Source organism: Propithecus coquereli, unplaced genomic scaffold, assembly GCF_000956105.1.
Source record: "Propithecus coquereli isolate 6110/MARCELLA unplaced genomic scaffold, Pcoq_1.0 Scaffold574, whole genome shotgun sequence".
In the NCBI taxonomy this organism is placed as follows: domain Eukaryota; kingdom Metazoa; phylum Chordata; class Mammalia; order Primates; family Indriidae; genus Propithecus; species Propithecus coquereli.
The window spans coordinates 1,228,767-1,247,011 of record NW_012151663.1 but is presented as its reverse complement, the minus strand read 5'-3'; the positions used below and the strand labels follow the sequence as shown (position 1 = coordinate 1,247,011).

General features: G+C 40.1%; 1 protein-coding gene across 1 annotated transcript in view; it reads right to left on the bottom strand.

Annotated features, from left to right (window-relative positions):
• DNAH8 (dynein, axonemal, heavy chain 8) overlaps positions 1–18,245 on the bottom strand; it is a 375,229-nt gene that overhangs the window by 214,948 nt on the left and 142,036 nt on the right. Inside the window, 9 exon segments of the mRNA XM_012658131.1 lie at positions 357–535; positions 1,829–2,001; positions 4,714–4,938; positions 8,356–8,517; positions 8,886–8,990; positions 9,975–10,077; positions 11,562–11,725; positions 13,152–13,305; positions 16,063–16,262. Of these exon segments, the coding sequence (XP_012513585.1) occupies positions 357–535; positions 1,829–2,001; positions 4,714–4,938; positions 8,356–8,517; positions 8,886–8,990; positions 9,975–10,077; positions 11,562–11,725; positions 13,152–13,305; positions 16,063–16,262 (1,465 nt within the window).

Genomic DNA, 18,245 nt, shown 5'->3' with positions numbered 1-18,245 from the left:
TAAAAAAAAAAATCCTTCATTTCAGTAAGATTTAATACAGGAAGAGAAGTCACATGTGTCACCAATTTGCTATCTTGATCTTATTTCTTCCCTTTCGGCAGTTATAAATTGATTCTGTTTTCATAATCCAATACACATTCAATGCACAGATGATATCACCAGCAATAGTACTGAACTATATGAAATTTATGATATCTGGCCATTTTTAACCTAGAAAAATGGCAGTATCGCATGGATCAACCTATACTAATGTTGAGTATGCGGGATACTTTCATTTTAGATTTCTATCAGATGTTAATGTTAAAAGGAAATAAAAATAAATTCACCAAAATAACTTAATATTGTTTGACACTTGCCTTTGAAAATCCTGCCTAGGCCTCTGAAATCCATTTGATCTGAGCAGTTGAACACGACCACATATTTTCCCAAACACCTTCCCATGTCTTTTGTGGTTTCTGTTTTGCCAGTGCCTGCAGGTCCTGCTGGAGCACCTCCCATGTTCATTCCCAACGCCTGCGCTAAGGTGATATAGCATCTGCAAGAGTTAATCAGATAAAGCACTGTGAATGCGGGTAACCCATGTTACAAGCACAAGCAGAAGCCCAGTGTGATTGGAATGGGCCCGTTTATTTTACAGTTTGAGTAGCCCACATAAAAGAGGCAACTAAACAAGCCTGAGGAAGATTTCTTGGCACCAATTCTACATTTCTCCACCCTGACTTAAAACCTTCAGGCCGTCCTCCCATTGTGGTCAGTAGGGGAACCAAATAAATAGTGCTGTGCTGGCCGGTGTTTAACAACTGGCTCTCCAACCTGAGTTTCATGTTCATCAGTTTCTGTGGTATAGATACTTCCACCATGGCCAATGACAAGATACCAAAGTGACATCACAAAATTGAGACAAAATGCACATAGTTGGCTCTCACAGGCTGATACAAGCCAGCTCCAGCACACCATTACAAATAAATCATTTAACTATGAGGTGTTTCACTCATTTAGAGAAATATAAAGGATAATATAACGAATTTACTTGTATCCATGATCCAGATTCTGTTGTATTATAGTTGTTGGATCTAAGCAAAACATAGTAAAGATCTCAATAAAGCGTCACGAGACATGAAGCTTACTGTGCAAACACCAATGGACACTGACAAATGCATCGTTCAATGGCTCGGGGTGTATAAAAGGGAGAGGTTGGATAAGCCACAAGGAGGCAGCCCTACTTAAAGGAATGGCAGAACTAAATGTCACATAACCCAATTTAAGTCAATTCTACAAACACTTATCAAGTGTTTTCCATGCACACAGCATGTTGAACTGGGTGTTGTGAAATATACAAAGATGAAAAAGACCCAGTTCTTGCGTAGTGACATATACTGGAAAAAACTATGAGGGGATCGGCCATGGGCTAATTATTCAGGCGTGGCCAACAAGCTTGACTTTAGGTATAAATTTCCACATCTGAAAAACCAAAAGACTAAAGTAGATGATCTCCAAGGTATCCTCCGTCTTCGCAATTTTAATTACTTCCTTTATGGTTTCTAGGAATATTTTTTTATCTTGCAATCTAAAATTCATTATTAAATTACTTATAGTCAACATTCAAGCTTGCTTTTATTCTTTAATCTCTTTCTACTTCATAAAAGTTCAATGTGCATGTATGTTTAAGTAGTAGCTACAGTTATTTCATTTAGACTGACTCTAACGAGCTAGCATATACCCAACACGACAGCATTGTGCTTTTGTCAACATTTCAAATGCAATTTTAAAACAATTTTAAGCATATTTTTAAATTACAAAATCAAATAACAAAAACTGGGTCTCCTACCTATCTGTTAATGGAGTGATAACAAGACGATCAGTGCATCCCAGAAATTCATTTTGGTACACAAAATCAACATCTGTAATAGACACCACAGTTTGATCCAAATCTTCCTTAAAATAAAATCTACTTTGTTTCAGCCATTCGAAATCGGTAACTGATTTGATATGCATTTTTACCTTAAAAACATGAAATACAAAAAAGTCACATACTGAATGGCGACAGCATAAAACGCAAGCATAAGGGCATTTTTGTTCACTCATTCATGAACTGATTCTCCTTCATTTAACCAGTATTTATTGAGTTCCTTCTGTGCTTGACACTGTGCTGAGTGCACAAAGACAGACATGGTTCCAGCCTTCTGGAGCTTACAGAAAAGGGCAAAAGACAAACAGTGAAACATGTGATTGCAACAAAGTATGAAAAGCACTACCAATAAAATTCAGGGCTCCTGAATATATGTAGCAGGAGAACCTAACCTGGTCCAGGGGGTCTGAGAGAAGCACTCAGAGAAAAAAAACATCTAACCTAAAACCTGGATAAATAGTAGGAATGAGCCTGGGAAATAAAACAAAACAGGTAACAAGGGTGTGGGAGGAGAAAGTGCTGTAGACAATGGCCCAGGAGATCTGCTTGGCATGTTCAATTCAGTACAGGTGGGGCATCCAGGGATCTAGAGCAAGAATGAGAGTTGAGGCTTCACAAGGCCATGGGAAAGGGTTTGGGACTTGTCCTCATGGCAGTTGGAAGCCACTGAAGGAATGCTTTGGTAGAGAAGTGCATGGGCACAGGTGTCTTCCTGCATCAGCACCATAGCCAAGCACCAGCCTGCCTGGTCACCAGCTTATGCATGCGGGGCAAGAGGTCCTGGGCTCTCACTGCCATGGATGCAAACTCTCATACCTGGCCCATTAGAAGAGATAAAGCCAGGTAAGAATGTTAGGAACTCTGTCCCACACACCCACATTCTGAGTTGCTTCATGACTTTCCACTGGTAAATTTGGAGAAGCCCCAGTGATGCCTACTCAGGGAATCAACACAGGAAAGTGGCAAATGGTCCCCTTCACTGGTCTTCCACCCGGCAGGCCCACTTCCGGATCTTTCAGCTAACACTAAAAAACAGACCTGTGGCAGCCATACAATATTCAGGTCTCCATCTGACCAGGTCTCCATACACTTTCCTATTTACAGTCTTGCTTTTCCTTACTGTTGCTTATTGCGTTGCTTATGGCCTTGCTTCCAGCTCCAGTGAAGGATCCTGGCTTCCCACCTAAGGCACTGTTTGTACTCATCACCTTAAAAGAGCTACTTTCAGGAAACACAGTCTGGCTGAACCCCCACAGAATCCACTCTCTAACACACGACCCACACCCAAGGAGATACAATCAGCTAGCTGCTTTCAACAATTTGTTAGGATGGTAAGGAGTTGGCAGAGGAGGAGGAAGAGAAGAAGAATAACTAATATATTTATTGAGTTCTTACTGTATGTCAGACTATTCTAAGCATTATACATGGAAAAATAAAATGCATATATCCTGGCCATGAGATCTCATTTTAGCTGGGATGCAAACTGACCACGAGTTCAATGGTGATTAAGACAAAAGGAAAACAGTTTCATAGTTTCCACTGTGTACAGGTTTTTTAAAATCCATTCTGTTTGGAAAGTAAAGCTTTCCTCAGCACTTAATTTTAAAAGAAATTTTTTCCATGGGACTTCAGCTTTAAGAGATAGTAAGAGATGTTTAGACAACATCCTCAATAGTGTCCTTGTAGTAGAAACAATAATGAATTCCATGTGGCATTTCTGGAGGCGGACTTCAATGAAAGTCAAGCTATAATGTCAATTGCAATTAGTAAAAGCAAGTCTGCAGAAGGCCAAAACAACGTCTAATATGCAGCTTTCTGATGACTAGCTTCATCCAGAGATAAATCCTAGAGCAGTTTTTCTCAAACTTTAATACGCATATCAATCACCTGGGAATCTTGTTAAAATGCAGATTCTGATTCAATAGGTCTGGGGTGGGGGGAGGGAGGCGAGAGATTCTGCTCTTCTAACACACTCCCAGGTGGTATCAATGCAACTGATCAGCAGATAATACTTTCAGAAGCAGGGGAATCGATGGACTGACTGCATGTCCTTCAAATAATCTTCAATAAATATAACTTATCTGATCAGAACTTTTGATAAAAGTTTGAAACAATCTGATCACATTCTCTAAAACAGGGCCCAACTTGCATGAATTATATATCTCTGATGAAGGAAAGAGGTAGCTTTAAGACGTATCAAATCAAGTAGAATAAAGCAATGGTAGTTACAAAGACTGTCAGATGTTGGTATATCAAAACCACCTGGGGCCCCTACCCCATAATAGAGAATCCTTGCTTTAGGAGAATTTGGCCTTGCTCAAAGTCGCTGATTAGAGTCCTATTTCCAGAGGGAATTCAAATCCCACCCCTCTTACTCCCACCCTATAGAACCTGGCCCAAATCAAGCCCCTGATGCCCTGTGGCACACTGTCAGTTGGACAAACAGCGGGAGAGTTCTCTGAAGCTTAATTCTGCTCACCCGGGCTTCTTCCCCCATCGCCCATCACAGTCCATGACCAATCCCACCTAAATTATATCACATCCCTGGTTATTCGGTTTTATGGAACAATTAATTGATTCATATAACATCAGTTGATTCCAGACTTTCAGAGTGCCAAATGAATATACATGCATGGTTGTTTAAACCACCCAGTACAGATACTTGTAGACATGGTATAGATGGAGACAGTCATGAAAAAGGACCAAGTAGACAGGAAGTTCATATAAGTTAGGCAATATGTGTAATCCTCAACTATTCATTATTCACTAGTACACTAAATTTTACATTAAGAAAAATACTTTACCAAGTCATCAAAAATATCTCTCTGATGCACATGGATGGTAATTAGAGTTTCAAACTTCACTCTATCAAACTTGCTTAGATCATGTGTTGTCTGACTAATAAGAGTATTTAGAATATCCAAAAACTTCTGATTGGTCACTTGCATGATTTTCCTGTCATCTTTTGCATTATTCAAAGCTTCTTCTGAATCATGTGTCCACAACATCTGAATTCCCAGAAGCCCAACCTACAAATCCAGCAGAAAAATATTTAAATTTGCCAATATTTAAAGTTACATCTGCAGTAAAATTTGGTGGTCACTGATTCACATGAGGTAAACAGGGTTTTCCTCATTTTAAACTAAAAAAGAGACATGCATTTCTCCACTCCTAAACGGGGTAACAACATTTAAAGTTTTAACTATTAATATTTAATTATGTCGATGTAGATAGATAAATAATAATTAAAATAATGGCTACCATTTATTGAACTATATGTGTGTTATACAAGATGATTAGGAAAGTTTTCTATGGAAGGCCTGGAGACTACCAGGCCTGAAGGTACCAGATACCTTCACGCAACGACTGTTCTTTCTCAAGAGAAGCAAATGTGATTAATGGACCCTTTATCGTGTAGTTTTCCTTCCTGCTTAAGGTTTTCCATAGGTATTCTTGCTCTTCTAAAAACAATATGCTGCCTATCTCCTTTCTTGATCTCTTACTCTCTCTATAATCCACACTTTATCTGTGTCTACTTTTCCATCTTTAAATTTACCTATAGAAGAGAGAGACAGAAAGTGAGAAGGGGAGAAGTTTGTATCTTCTGTATCCTGATGGAGGCATAAAGAAATTGTGAGAGGACGTCACGTTAGGCCTACAATTTCTGCCCCCCGAAAACGTGATAAAAGTATAAAAATGGCCTGAACATGCCCCCACCCTCACCCCCTCACTGAAACAGTTGTCCCTTAGGGAGCTCTTGTTCATCCCCCAGGGTCAAGCAACAGATCCAAGATCATTTGGACTAAAAAAAGACTCACACATTTGGGGGAGGACTGGGAGCAGCGTGGGCCACATGTGGACGCTGCTTGGCATGGGATCAACAGCAGGAAAAGCAAGAATAACACCTGTTTCCTATCCCTGCCTCATCGGCGACTTTGACACTTTTTCTGCTAGAGCAGTGGCCAATCCTGGGGTCCACAGGTAAAGACAAATGAAAGCACCTGGCTGAAGTAAGCAACGGGACCTAGAGAAAGTAGCTGGTGCAAGCAGATTCTGGCCCTGATGGCAGGAGCAGATGGCCCCACGTGGGAAAGGCAAGGAGAAAAAATATAAAAGCTCAGCAGTGTCCGGCGGTCTGACTTAAACAGACCAGCAGACCCTGAAAGACCACGGCATCACGGTGTATATCCAAAAGCAACTCTTTTTAAAATGATTATCCTGAGTCACCAAAAACCATTGAAATTATGCCTTTATACTCAGGCTAAGAAGGCAGGAGACTTAATGGTGAAAACTGGAGAATGTTTCATTTAAGAAAAAAAAAGAATGCTCATTCTCATCAGTGTTATTTCATGCCTATAAGAAGCACATTAAAAAATACTGGGAGGCACCACATGTTCTCACTCCTATGTGGAAGCTAAAAATAGTTGATCTCATAGAAGTAAAGAGTAAAACAGGATTCTAGAGGCTGGGGATGGGAGGGGGAAGTGGGAGGTAGGGAGAGATTGTTAAAGGACACAAAATTACAGCTAGATGGGAGGAATAAGTTCTAGTGTTCTATACCTCTGTAGGGTCACTATAGTTAACAATAATACATCGTTTCAAATAGCTAGAAGGATATTGAATGTTCCCAACACAAAGAAATGATGAATGTTTGAGATGATGGATATGCTAACTACCCTGATCTGATCACTATTCATACACATCAAAACATTACTATGTACCCCAGAAATATATACAATTACTATATGTCAATTTTAGAAAATAGCCAAAAGAAAGAAAGAAAGAAGACTAGAAAGAAATACACTGAAATGTTAACAGTCATCATTTCCAGGTGGAAGAAACATGGGAAATTTTTATTTCTGCTTTTCTAGTTTTACTTGAAGCTCTGACTGGGGTTGGGGGGCAAGGACAACGTAACCTAAACATTTGTACCCCCATACTATGCAGAAATAAAAATTAAAAAATATATATATAAAAAAAGGAAAAAAAAATTTCCAAACTTTTGCACCAAGGATCTGTTGCATTTATAATCTTTAAAACATATTTTATAAGAAAGCAGAAGTGAATTTTTAAATAATATTAGACTAACTTAATAGTGGGCAAATTTTGGTTATTTGGAAAAACTGCTTTAAAAATAATGAATATATGTACTAAAGAAAATCCTGAAAGCTGGCCAACTTTCCTACTATATCTTGCTCAGTTTCACCACTGCTCTGAACTTGCTCTCAACTCTCCACGTGATGCTAAATCTTCAGTCTAAATTAGACTGAGCCTCTCCTTCGGAATATGCAGGGTCGGGCTGTCCCGAGACAGGGAAAATATGTTGATTTAGTTTAAGGAGCTATTGTCTCAATTTACCAAATAAAGTATTTCATAAAGCTTTATCACAAAGGTAACCATGCTAATGAGAATTTTAAAATTTGCCAAGGATATTATACAATATAAAAACATCACTGTATTAAAATATTTTTTCCAATAAAAGTTGATTCTATATTGTACTTGTGTAGTTCGGATACATAATTTCACATCATTTCAGCTGTCTCTACTGTATGTGCACTAATTCAGGATCAGGAGTTCAGGCTGGGAGATGTGGTTGGAGAAGAAATATAGTTTGGACAAAAACTGCCTATATCTTCCGTGAATATCTTTTGCCTTCTATCCCATGCTGTCTCTGCTCCAGATTACAAATCATCACTTTTCCTTTACCTTGAATGAAAATTTAATGAACCCATTGGCACTTGCTCCAACCTCAGGCTCTTTGAGATCTTTTCTTTTTAGAAAGTCAGTTGCATGAGAAAGCCTCCTTTAAAAGATTACGCCGATTTAGAAAGCATACATCGAGTATCCATACAACCACTCTGTTTTCACTTTTAGTACAGTATTCAAGAAATTATGAGGTATGCAATAATTTATTATAAAATAGGCTTTATGTTAGATGATTTTGCCCAACTGTAGGCTAATGTAAGTGTTCTGAGCACGTTGAAGGTAGGCTCAGCAAAGCTATGATGTTCAGTTAGGCGAGGTGTATTAAATACATCTTCAATTTATGATATTTTCAACTTATAATGGGTTTATCAGGATGTAACCCCATCGTAAGTTGAGGAATATCCATATACAAATATATATATGTATGTATACACACACACACACACACACACATATATATCTGTAAAATGAAATTTCCCACAAGTGGTTTTAGTCTCAGTGTATATCCTTAATAAGGAAAAGCTGCATATCCCCTTCTGGGGGACTGGATGGATCGGCCTAGAACGGTGTAGGCTGACAAGCGGTTGTGAGCTGAGGTTAGATGACGGTGGGTAGAGGCCTCTCTAACTAGTTCAAAGCCACGACAGCCTCCACACCATCAAGCTGGCCACCTCCCAAGTATCCTCCCCACACTTACTTCCATTTCTTTTAACCATTATTTAAACATTGTGTATTCTCACCTGTGCTGGAAAGTGGTTGAGGAAAGGTAAGAGTTGAAATCCTGAATCACTGATCTGATAGAATGCAGATCTAATTATATTATGTAACGATGACATCTGCATTTTTAGCAATTCCAGAAGCCAAATCTCTACAGGACCTTTGGCCATAACAGAACTATCCAACTAAAAAGAAATTACAAATTGATAATAACTCAGTAACTTTACAGATGTCACACACACAAATGATAATACCTCAATGCAAAGCAAACAGTTTCATATTTTATACAAAATATTTAAAACATGGGTAAAATCATGTAATACTATAGCTGGAAGGAACTAAAGAGATTACCTAGTATAACATTTTCACGGTATAGAGGACAAAACGAGTCTCAAAGATGTTAAATGATTTATCCAAACTAGTCTGTAACAAAGCCAGGGCTATATAATCCCCTTCTCTCCCTTTTTTTTTTTCCCCTGTAAGCAAATTGCATTCTTTCAACCAAAGTTTTTACAGAAATCCTAATAATGAAATGTGAACCAAGCTAACTTACAACAATTTTTTCTCCTTCTCTTGATATGACAGCCAGGATCCGATCATAGTCTTTTGCATGAAATGTCACCTCATTGATGTTGTCAGATACTGCAGGCAGATGCGGCTGTAAGGAGCACAAGACAGAGCAAAACATCTCACACGAGGCCCAACACAAAAGCTATCTGGATGTTTCTAAAAGCCTTAATATTTTTTATCTGTTAAAAAGACTGAGAATTTACTTCATTGTCAAAAAACAAAAATACAGACTCTGCTTTGACCCTTGACTGAGTTGGAATCCCACTTTTTAAAATCTAGTCCTACATATGTCTTCTCCAAGTCCTGCAAATGCCCCCCCAATACTATGGGGATTGGACTAGTGACTGTCACCTTCCTCTAGACAGAGACTGGACCAACCTGCCCCAGTCCTCCTCCCGCCCAGATACAGCTCCGTCCCGCCCTCTCTCCTGGCTCTGTCTCTGCGGTTCGCAGCGCCACACCTCCCTGGACACCAACAAGGAAGACAATGTTAGCCATTCCCACCCCCAAACCAGAAATGGCCCTGGGGTGAGCGCTCCAGTGCCTCCCGTGCCCAGTGCTCTACAGTTTTTCTCTTCCTCTTGGAAATGGCGAAAAGCATTTGAGAAGCATTTTGGAAGGAAAAAAGGACAAGTAAATCCAAACCACAACCCCTATTTAGTCTAAGAATATTCAGAGTAAAATACCCATAATGGTGAATTTTGAACACATCCTGTGTGCCAGATACTTTGCTATGCATTAGCTCATGTGATCCTCACGACAATCCTGTGAGGTGGGAACCATTAATATCTCAATTTTACCGATGGGGAAACTGAGGCACAGGAAAATTAGGAAGCTTGCCAAGGTCACACAGCTAGTAAGTGGCACAATCAGGGATCCTTGCTCACCAACACCGCTGGATTGTGTCAGGCTGACAGGCTCCAAATATTCAGAAAATGGGACATTCTATAATCAACGTGATTTTTAATAGTCTTCTTTCCTACTTGCACTTTTCGGATGTTAACTTCACTTTTATTCTTGGTTATGTATGCTGTGGAAAAAGCAATTGAGGTCACAGATACTTAGATTATACCTGTATGGTGTGGGAGTCACTGGCTTGTCCAAGAATTTCCAGGAGAACTGGATCAGATACAAAGAAAAATCTTGGAAATAATAATCGCTTCTTCTCCAAATACCTTCAAATAAAGTCAACAGCATGTTACCAAGTGATTTTTTTCTGAATTGTGAATATTTTTTGCCAAGACAAAATCACTGACATCTTCGCTAAGATAGTAGCAAAGCAAGGCTGCCCCACAAGCTATTGTCTTCTCTTTTCTCATCAGGAGCGCTCTGTCACCCAGGCTGGAGTGCAGTGGCGTGGTCATAGTTCACTGCAGCCTCCAACTCCTGGACTCAGGTGACCCTCCCCCATCAGCCACCCAAGTAGCTAGGACTATAGGTGCATGTCACTATGCGCAGCTAATTTTTTTTTTTTAATTTTTCTATATTTTATTTTATTTCTCACTACTGTTGCTCAGGCTGGTATCGAACTCCTGAGCTCAAGCAATCCTCCCATCTCAGCCTCTGAGTCACTGATATTACAGACACAAGCCACCACATCCAGCTTTCTCCTATGACCTTTTTAAGAGTATTGAGAACCTTGTGGTTTAAACCCAGGGTGAACACATAATTTATCTTTAAGCCAGGACACTTTGAGAGTGAAAGGCGGAAGAACTAACAACATAAAGCCAGGACAGAGGCATAAACTTATTTCAAATAGAAATTGAGCATGAACTGCCTTTTAAAAACATTATCTGTGAATTTGTCTGGTTAATTGTTCTCTTACAGTGGTGGTCCCCAACTTTTTTGGCACCAGGGACTGGTTTTATGGAAGACAATTTTTCCACAGACCAGAGGTAGGGGATGGGGTGTCACGAGGGTGCTGCAGAGCTTGGGCGGTGACGCGTGGCCACGGAGCAGTACTGGGCCGTAGCCCGGGGTTTGGGAACCACAGTCTTAGAGCACATTTCTACGCCATGCCTGTAGCAGGTTGAATGGTAACCCCCGAAAAGATATGCCCACGTCCTATTCCCTGGGATCTGTGAATGTGACCTTATTTGGAAAAAGGGTCTTTGCGGATGTAATGAAGTCAGGGATCTTAAGAAGAGATCACTTTAGATTACACCAGTCAGCCCCGAATCCAATGACAGGTGTCATCATAAGAGACACACAGGAAGAAGAGGAGAAGGCCAGGTGAAGACAGAGACAGAGACTGGAGTGACGTAGCCACAAGGTGAGGAACTCCTGGAGCCACCAGAAGCTGGAAGAGGCAGGGAAGATTCTCCCTCAGCACCTTCGGAGGGAGCTGACAGCTCAATTTCAGCCTTCTTGCCTCCAGAACTAAGAGGGAATAAATTTCTGCTGCTTTACAGCTGTTCAGTTTGTGGGAATTTGTCATGGCAGCCCTAGGAAACCAATACGATGCCTTTACTTACCCACCCCCCAGTCGAAGGTGTCTTTCTTACAGAAAAATTAGAAGTTATGTAAAATTTTAAATTCCTATCCCCACTTCAACCATCACTGCCTTATCAGAAACATAGTCAATACCAGTAACTTGTTTGGGATAAAACACCATCACAAAAAAAAAAAAAAATGATGAGTGATTTAATTGAACTCTTACCCGGTAAGTGACTTCTGACATACTTCCAGCTGTTCATGTAAATGAGGTAGAAGTTGGCTCATGGTCTCATCTCCAACACAGCAGTTAATCACATTGGGGTTCTCGTGAGCCCGCTGCATTATTTTTATCCACGACTTGTCAATGTTCTGAAAACGTTTTGCTTCCTGAAAGCAAATCCATAGTCAGCAAAGGTTAGGCATTTGGATAATTGAGAAAAGGAAAATCTTCACTTTGGAATTTCCTTGTAGTTCTTCAAACCAGTCTCTATCAGTCTCAGGCTGCATAATTTAAACAGACCATGTTTTTTTCATCCGAATTAATTCTGAACAACAAAAATCCAAAGCTATAAAACTGCATATTAAAATATAGCTTTACCACAAAGGGGTTTACTGCTTGTTTCCTTGCATTTAATACATTTTTGAAAGTAACACATGATTAATTTGCAGAGCTATCAACTTAAAGTTCAAAGCCAGTGTTTCAGCACCCCAGGTGTTTTGGTTTGATGAGCAAACTGAAGAGGCATGAAAATAATTTGATCTCAGGATCCCTGGAATAATTACAGCCCAATAGTACCCCAGGGGGAAAAAAAAAGAAAGGAAAAAAATCAGTAAAAGCACAAAACAAAGCTTCATTTACATTTTTTGCAAATGAAAATTTTCTATTTACTATGGATAATATTAAACTTTGCACTCAATTGCAAAAGTGCCTCTAGATATTGGCATAATCTTGCCTCTTTTAAAAATGCAACTTTCTGACTAAAAAACAAAAGCAATACACTTTAATGTTTTAAAAATATGTTATTTAGGGAAATCAGCCATTTTCAAAACATTTCTTTTCTTTATTTTTAATATATATAGATCCTGTTTGTAGATATAGAAATTTAGGAAGAGCTGGACTAATTTTAAAAGAGGAAAGTTACCTTGATAGACTAAACCTATCCGTTAGTTATTGGCATTTATTTACAAGGCCCTAATAGAGCTGTTGTGAATGTTTTGTTATAGTCTTCTAAGGCTAAGTTTCTTGCCCCACAGTACGTTTCTGATCTGCTAGTAGTAGACTTATGAATGGTTCATCTGTGCTTACAGAATACAGACTAATTTTAATACTACTCTCAAATGAATATGATAAGCTTCACTCTTGGGAGAGCTGAATTAGTATAATTTAATAGTACTATCTTCGAATGTACCTCCCATCTTCAAACAACATCAAGATTATTCACTGTTTGAAACTATGTGAGTCTCTTCTTTCTGCTAATGTAAATCAGAAGCCAGCATTTTTATTTAAAACTTTTTCTGCGAAGGGCCAGAGAGTTAAGATTTTAGACTTTGTGGGCCATATGGTCTTTGTTACAAATACTCAGCTCTGCGGTTGTGGTGCTAAAGCAGCCACAGACAACACATAAATGAGCGGATGTGGCTGTGTTCCAATAAAACTTTATTTAAAACAAACAGGCGAGTGGGATGTATTAATAGTTCACTAACCCCCGACACAGTCAAGCCTTGGCCATAGGTCTTTGAGAAGACTTTTATAGAGACACACACACAACACACACCAAATTATTTTATCAGTAATTACAAAGGCCGTATTTACCTGAGGCAGCTGCTTGGCAATATCTCCACCCACAAAGACAGCTTCAAGATAAACCCAAAGATTCTGCACTATTAGCCACTCTTCAATTATATCTGAGGATGTGGACAACTTATACACCCAATTCTGTATATTTTTTTTAAATGGAGCATTATACCTAAAAAGTAAGAATGGAAAACATTACATTTCAAGGAAGGTTTAGAAAACAGTATGTTCTAACAAAGTAAATTACAGGAGAAACATTCCTTTGGGAGTGAATGTTTTGTCCTAAGAGGGCAGTCCCTAGTAGATATCATACAGCTAGTAAAATTTTTGCTTTTTATCAATAAAATTCATGTAATTATAGCAATTTCACTTATGATTCCCATGTGTCAGTGATAGAATAGAAAAATAGGCTAAGTTTTAGGGCACAAACGCCCAGTAAAGGAATTGTGCTTTATGAGTGAAGGGAAAACAAGGACTGAGATGGTTTTCCAGGACTTCTGTGAACCAAATCCAAGTGGGGGCTGTCTGTAACACGTAAGACACATAAGACTCTGTTACTGGTTCGTGGAATGACTGAATCTAGGGAAAGAGACCATCATCCAGGGATCTCCCTTTCATGAATGGTCTTGAAGTCTTCATCCAATAAGAGACCATCTCTAAAGGGACAGGACAAATAAGATCCCAAAAGGTCAGGAGAGGGTTAGCTATCACCGGGTTCACCTGGAGAAAGATTACCACAAGGTCAGAGTCAAGCTTGAGGTCTTCTGTGCACTTCCCAACCACAGACAGCAAATTCCACCAGCCCAGTCACTGCAACTAGGATTCTGCAGTGCTGGAGACTCAGGACAGCCATCCCACGATAGCACACCTCCTGTTTTCTCATCCTCAGGGCTGGCTGAAGTGTTTACGAGAGCACAAGGGGTCCAGGAAGCTGAGCACAACAAAGGAAGTCAAGAAATAGAACAGATGCCGTGGAGAAAGTGATGGGAAGCTACTGGGTAAAGACCCCAACTGCCTATAGTTAGAGCAAGCAGCTGACAACTTCAGTGGCAATGGCAAGCAGTTTTGATGTGGTACAGTGGCATTTCCTGGTGAGCAGCACTTGTTGAGTAAAGGCTTTAAGCTTTTCTTGATCCAGGACAGACTGACTTGAAGATGTTCACACATTTAATGAGGTTGTTCTGGGCATAGTCTGATGGCTGAGTGCAACCCATAACTTCTCTGGAAGATTATGTTATACATGGAATTATAAATGGATTTGTACAAAAATTGTCCCAAGGAGGTAGGTAATCCAGTTGTTCATGCAGTAAGAGGCATTTTCCCCAACACCCAATTTATACCGTTCCTCTGGCCATTGGTCTAGAGCTGAAAGGCAGCCAGTATGCCAAAAACACCTTCAAAATCAAGCCAAGTATTAATAGACTAAGGTGGCATGGGCAGGCATTTCATCAGGAAGATGAAGGACCTAGATATTTAGGGCCAAAGATGGTCCTGCACAGAGAATTAAAAAAGTCATCTGATGGTATATAACTTCCTAACATGAAGAAGGGAGAGCTGAAACAAAATCTAGCAAAACCAGCTTCTATCCTTTGGCGAGGTACCTGCACTGCACAACTCTGTGTGGTCAAAACCACCATGACTGATAGGAAGACCCATGAAGTCCCACAGAATCAGGGAGGCACCAAGGAAGTGTCACAATCCAGGCAATATCTACAGTCAAGTCTCACCCACGGAGACACGCAGTTTCCTTCTGAAGTCACGTCAAGGTAGTCTTCTTAGATATCCTTATACTCTTTCTAGCAGGGCCTCAGCATTGAGTTTCTTAATACCATAAATAGGTATTATACTAATCAGGTTATGTCCAAGTAAGTATGAATTTAAGAAAGCCTTCAAATCCTGAATTCCTTGGCTGCAGACACTGCTCAGATGAATCTACAGCCCTTTCTTCTTCAAGAGGTCATCATCAGGAAGTTAGGATGGCAAAATTTGCAATGAACCATGGGGAAGTAGTGTCCCACAAAGTCCAGGAAACATTGAACATCCTATGGTCACCTTTGCCAGGACAATTCAGATTCCCTGAAAGCAGAGGATGTACTCTAGGATCTTGACCTCAGTAAATTCAACCCAGAACTCCCCAGACTAGGAGCATGATAGATTAGCACGTTATCCAAATACAAGACTTCCCCAGGGCCAGAGGTCATGCAGAATGCCACTCATTAACCAGCACCCCCAAACAGGAGAAAGGATATTAGATATTTATTACATGTGTTAGGGCGAAGAACACTTGCAAACTATAGCACAGTCAGCTAGGGGAAGAGAGGTTGCTAATGCCCAGATCGAAGACCTGACAGAATACTTAATCTGACTGACTCCCATTGAAATTTCCTGAAGCTGCACTCAAGATCACGGCACCTTCGAGCTTGTCCAGTAGATTGCCTCATTCAGGCCACACTGGCCCCAGCCACTTGCCACCATAAAAATTGCAAGTCTCTCAGTGCCAAGCCCTTAATGGTACATGGCTTTCGTGTAGTGGCCAGCAGGCTTTCCTTGGGCCACTGAGTGGATGTTTGAATGGGTTAGCCAAGGAGGGCAATGATGACAAGTCAGAGGAAAGGGGAGAGAGAGAAGATAAAATGAGGAGGTCATTCTCAGAGCGCAGCCAGGACCTTCAGAGGATACGCTGCCAATTTAGGGGGGAATAATTATGATGGGGCCCACCAGGAAAAATAGGGAAGGGGAGACGAGTACCATTAAAGAGATGGAGGCCATGGTTATTAGGGAAAATAGACATCTCATATAGGGACAGACGAGATCTAGCAGTTTAGGACAGAATCCTACGAGATGCCATAGCTGCAAAATTGGGCTTTTATCTAGGATTTCATAACCCTAAATACCAGATTAAAACTCCTCCCCCAAGTTATAAAATTACCTGTTGCTTAGCAAGGACCCTAAGACCATCAAGCTATCCTCCATCAAAGTGATAATTTCTCCTGATTCAGTTCCTTTGAGCAGGAGCTCTCCCTTTCCCTTAAATGTTGCAAAACTCAAGTTTTGGTTGGTCCAATTCTCAATCACCTGAGTCAGCTTGGCTTCAATATCCTTCTCCTTACTGGCAGATATGCAAATGTCCTTCGGAGGAAAATCAAAGAATACGTCATGGCGTTTTCAACTGCAAATTGAGAGCATTGTAAGATCACAGAATTTTTTAGCTTGGAAGGGACCCAGAAGTCATCTAGTTCATGTAGTCATTTTATGGCAAAGAAAACAAAGGCTCAAGATCATTGTGTTGCAGGTTGACACTAGACCCTTGTGACTCTCTGACCACTAATTATTTTCTTATACCACATACATGAGACCATGGAACTTAAATCATCATTTTCTTGATTATATCTTTAATTGAAGTTTGTGGCTAAAATGGGGATAATCACAGCTGCCCTATTCCAGAAGCTAGTTATGAGAATCAAATGGGAATATATAAGTGAGAATCTTTTGAACTTTTTCAAGTAACACATAAATATTACTATATTCCTGCCTGATCTGGCTCTAATATGAATATCTCATTTGCTTAAAAGCCAATTTTATTTTTTTCTTATGGGTTTCCTATTTTTCTGAGAATACGTGATATGAAAGTCTCACAAGAGAAAATAAAAGTAGCATATTTCCCTCACCATGCCTCCACTTATTTTCATGCTTAGAATCACAGAATCACAGAAATGGAGAGGAATTTAAAGGCGTAAGATATTTCTACAAATAATTTTAACATAAATTAGTGTGTAATAAATGTCATAAGAGTGATGTGAACCCTTGTGAGCTCTGAGGAGTGAGAAGTGACCTCCACCTGCGCTGAGGAGGAAAGGCTTCACGGAAGAGCAAGTGGGAGTCCAGCAGAGGGGCGCAGGGAGGGAGAGGACGTTCTGTATGGAGGCAAAGGGCTTCCTTTCCACGCAGTGAATCCAGAAACAGCAGGAATCCAGTTTGGCTAGTAGTTTGGTATGTGTAGCCGAGCAACAGGATGTATCTGGGGTGGACAGTATTGAGAATCTGTTTTGGGTACCAAGACTTAATAACAGAATCCTAGAATTGTGAAATGAAATTTTCACAGCACAGCCTATGAATGGCTATATTCTTAAGTGTAAAAACCTACTTAGAAGAATGAGGTGGTCAACAAAGTGTTTCTAACTCTTTAATTGTTTCCTTTAATGGTATCTTAGTGGCATTTACAAACAGGACAAAGATGCTTTGAAAGCAATTTTTGTCCTATACATATGTTGTTAAAAAGAGGGAGGGACAGACAGAACATCCACCATTTATTTATAGAGTGGAGACTTCTGGTCAGATGGAGCATTTTCTCATCTCCAGAAACATAGAATAATGGATAACATACAAAAAAAAGAAAGTAAGAAACAAACAGAGCCAGACTTAAAAACAAGATAAACATCTCCACAAACCAGAAGTATTCTAGAAAGGAGATGCAAACCAGTGGGTGGAGCTGAAGCCTGGTCAGTGGGGGCCAGGCTTTTGGTTCCTGGGGGAGAAAATGGAAACTCAAAGTGGTCTGTGTGAGAGGGAGCACCCGGGCTGGGGTCTAGAGCCCTCCATTTGTGGAAAGAGGCTGAAAACACTGCCTCCAGCTGCCATCTGGGCATCTAGATTAACTGAAACTGCGGACCTCATGGATAGGGAGACTTGGAACCAGCCCCACAACCAGGAGCTGAAATGGGATGGTCACAGCACAGCACAGCCGGATATGCAAATGCTGTTACGACAAGGGCTCTGGACTTGGGGCTGGGGGAGATGGACGCTGGGGGAGGCAACCACAAGCCCACTAGGCAGGGAAAGCTAAGACACAGAAGGAGAGAAACAATTCTAACAAATTATACAAGCCAAGTCCCTGAAAAAATCTAATATTCAGAGGGATAGCCAACATAAAAAAATAATCACAGCAAAACTTCAATTTAGGTGAAATTAATTTTAAAGAACAATCTGAAAAAAATCTTTATGTTTAACCTGAAGTTGTTGGAATGTGGGAGGTACAGATGGAATAATACTGGCCATGAGTTGATAAATGTTGAAGCAAGGGCATCTCTACTTTTTATACACATTTAAAAATAA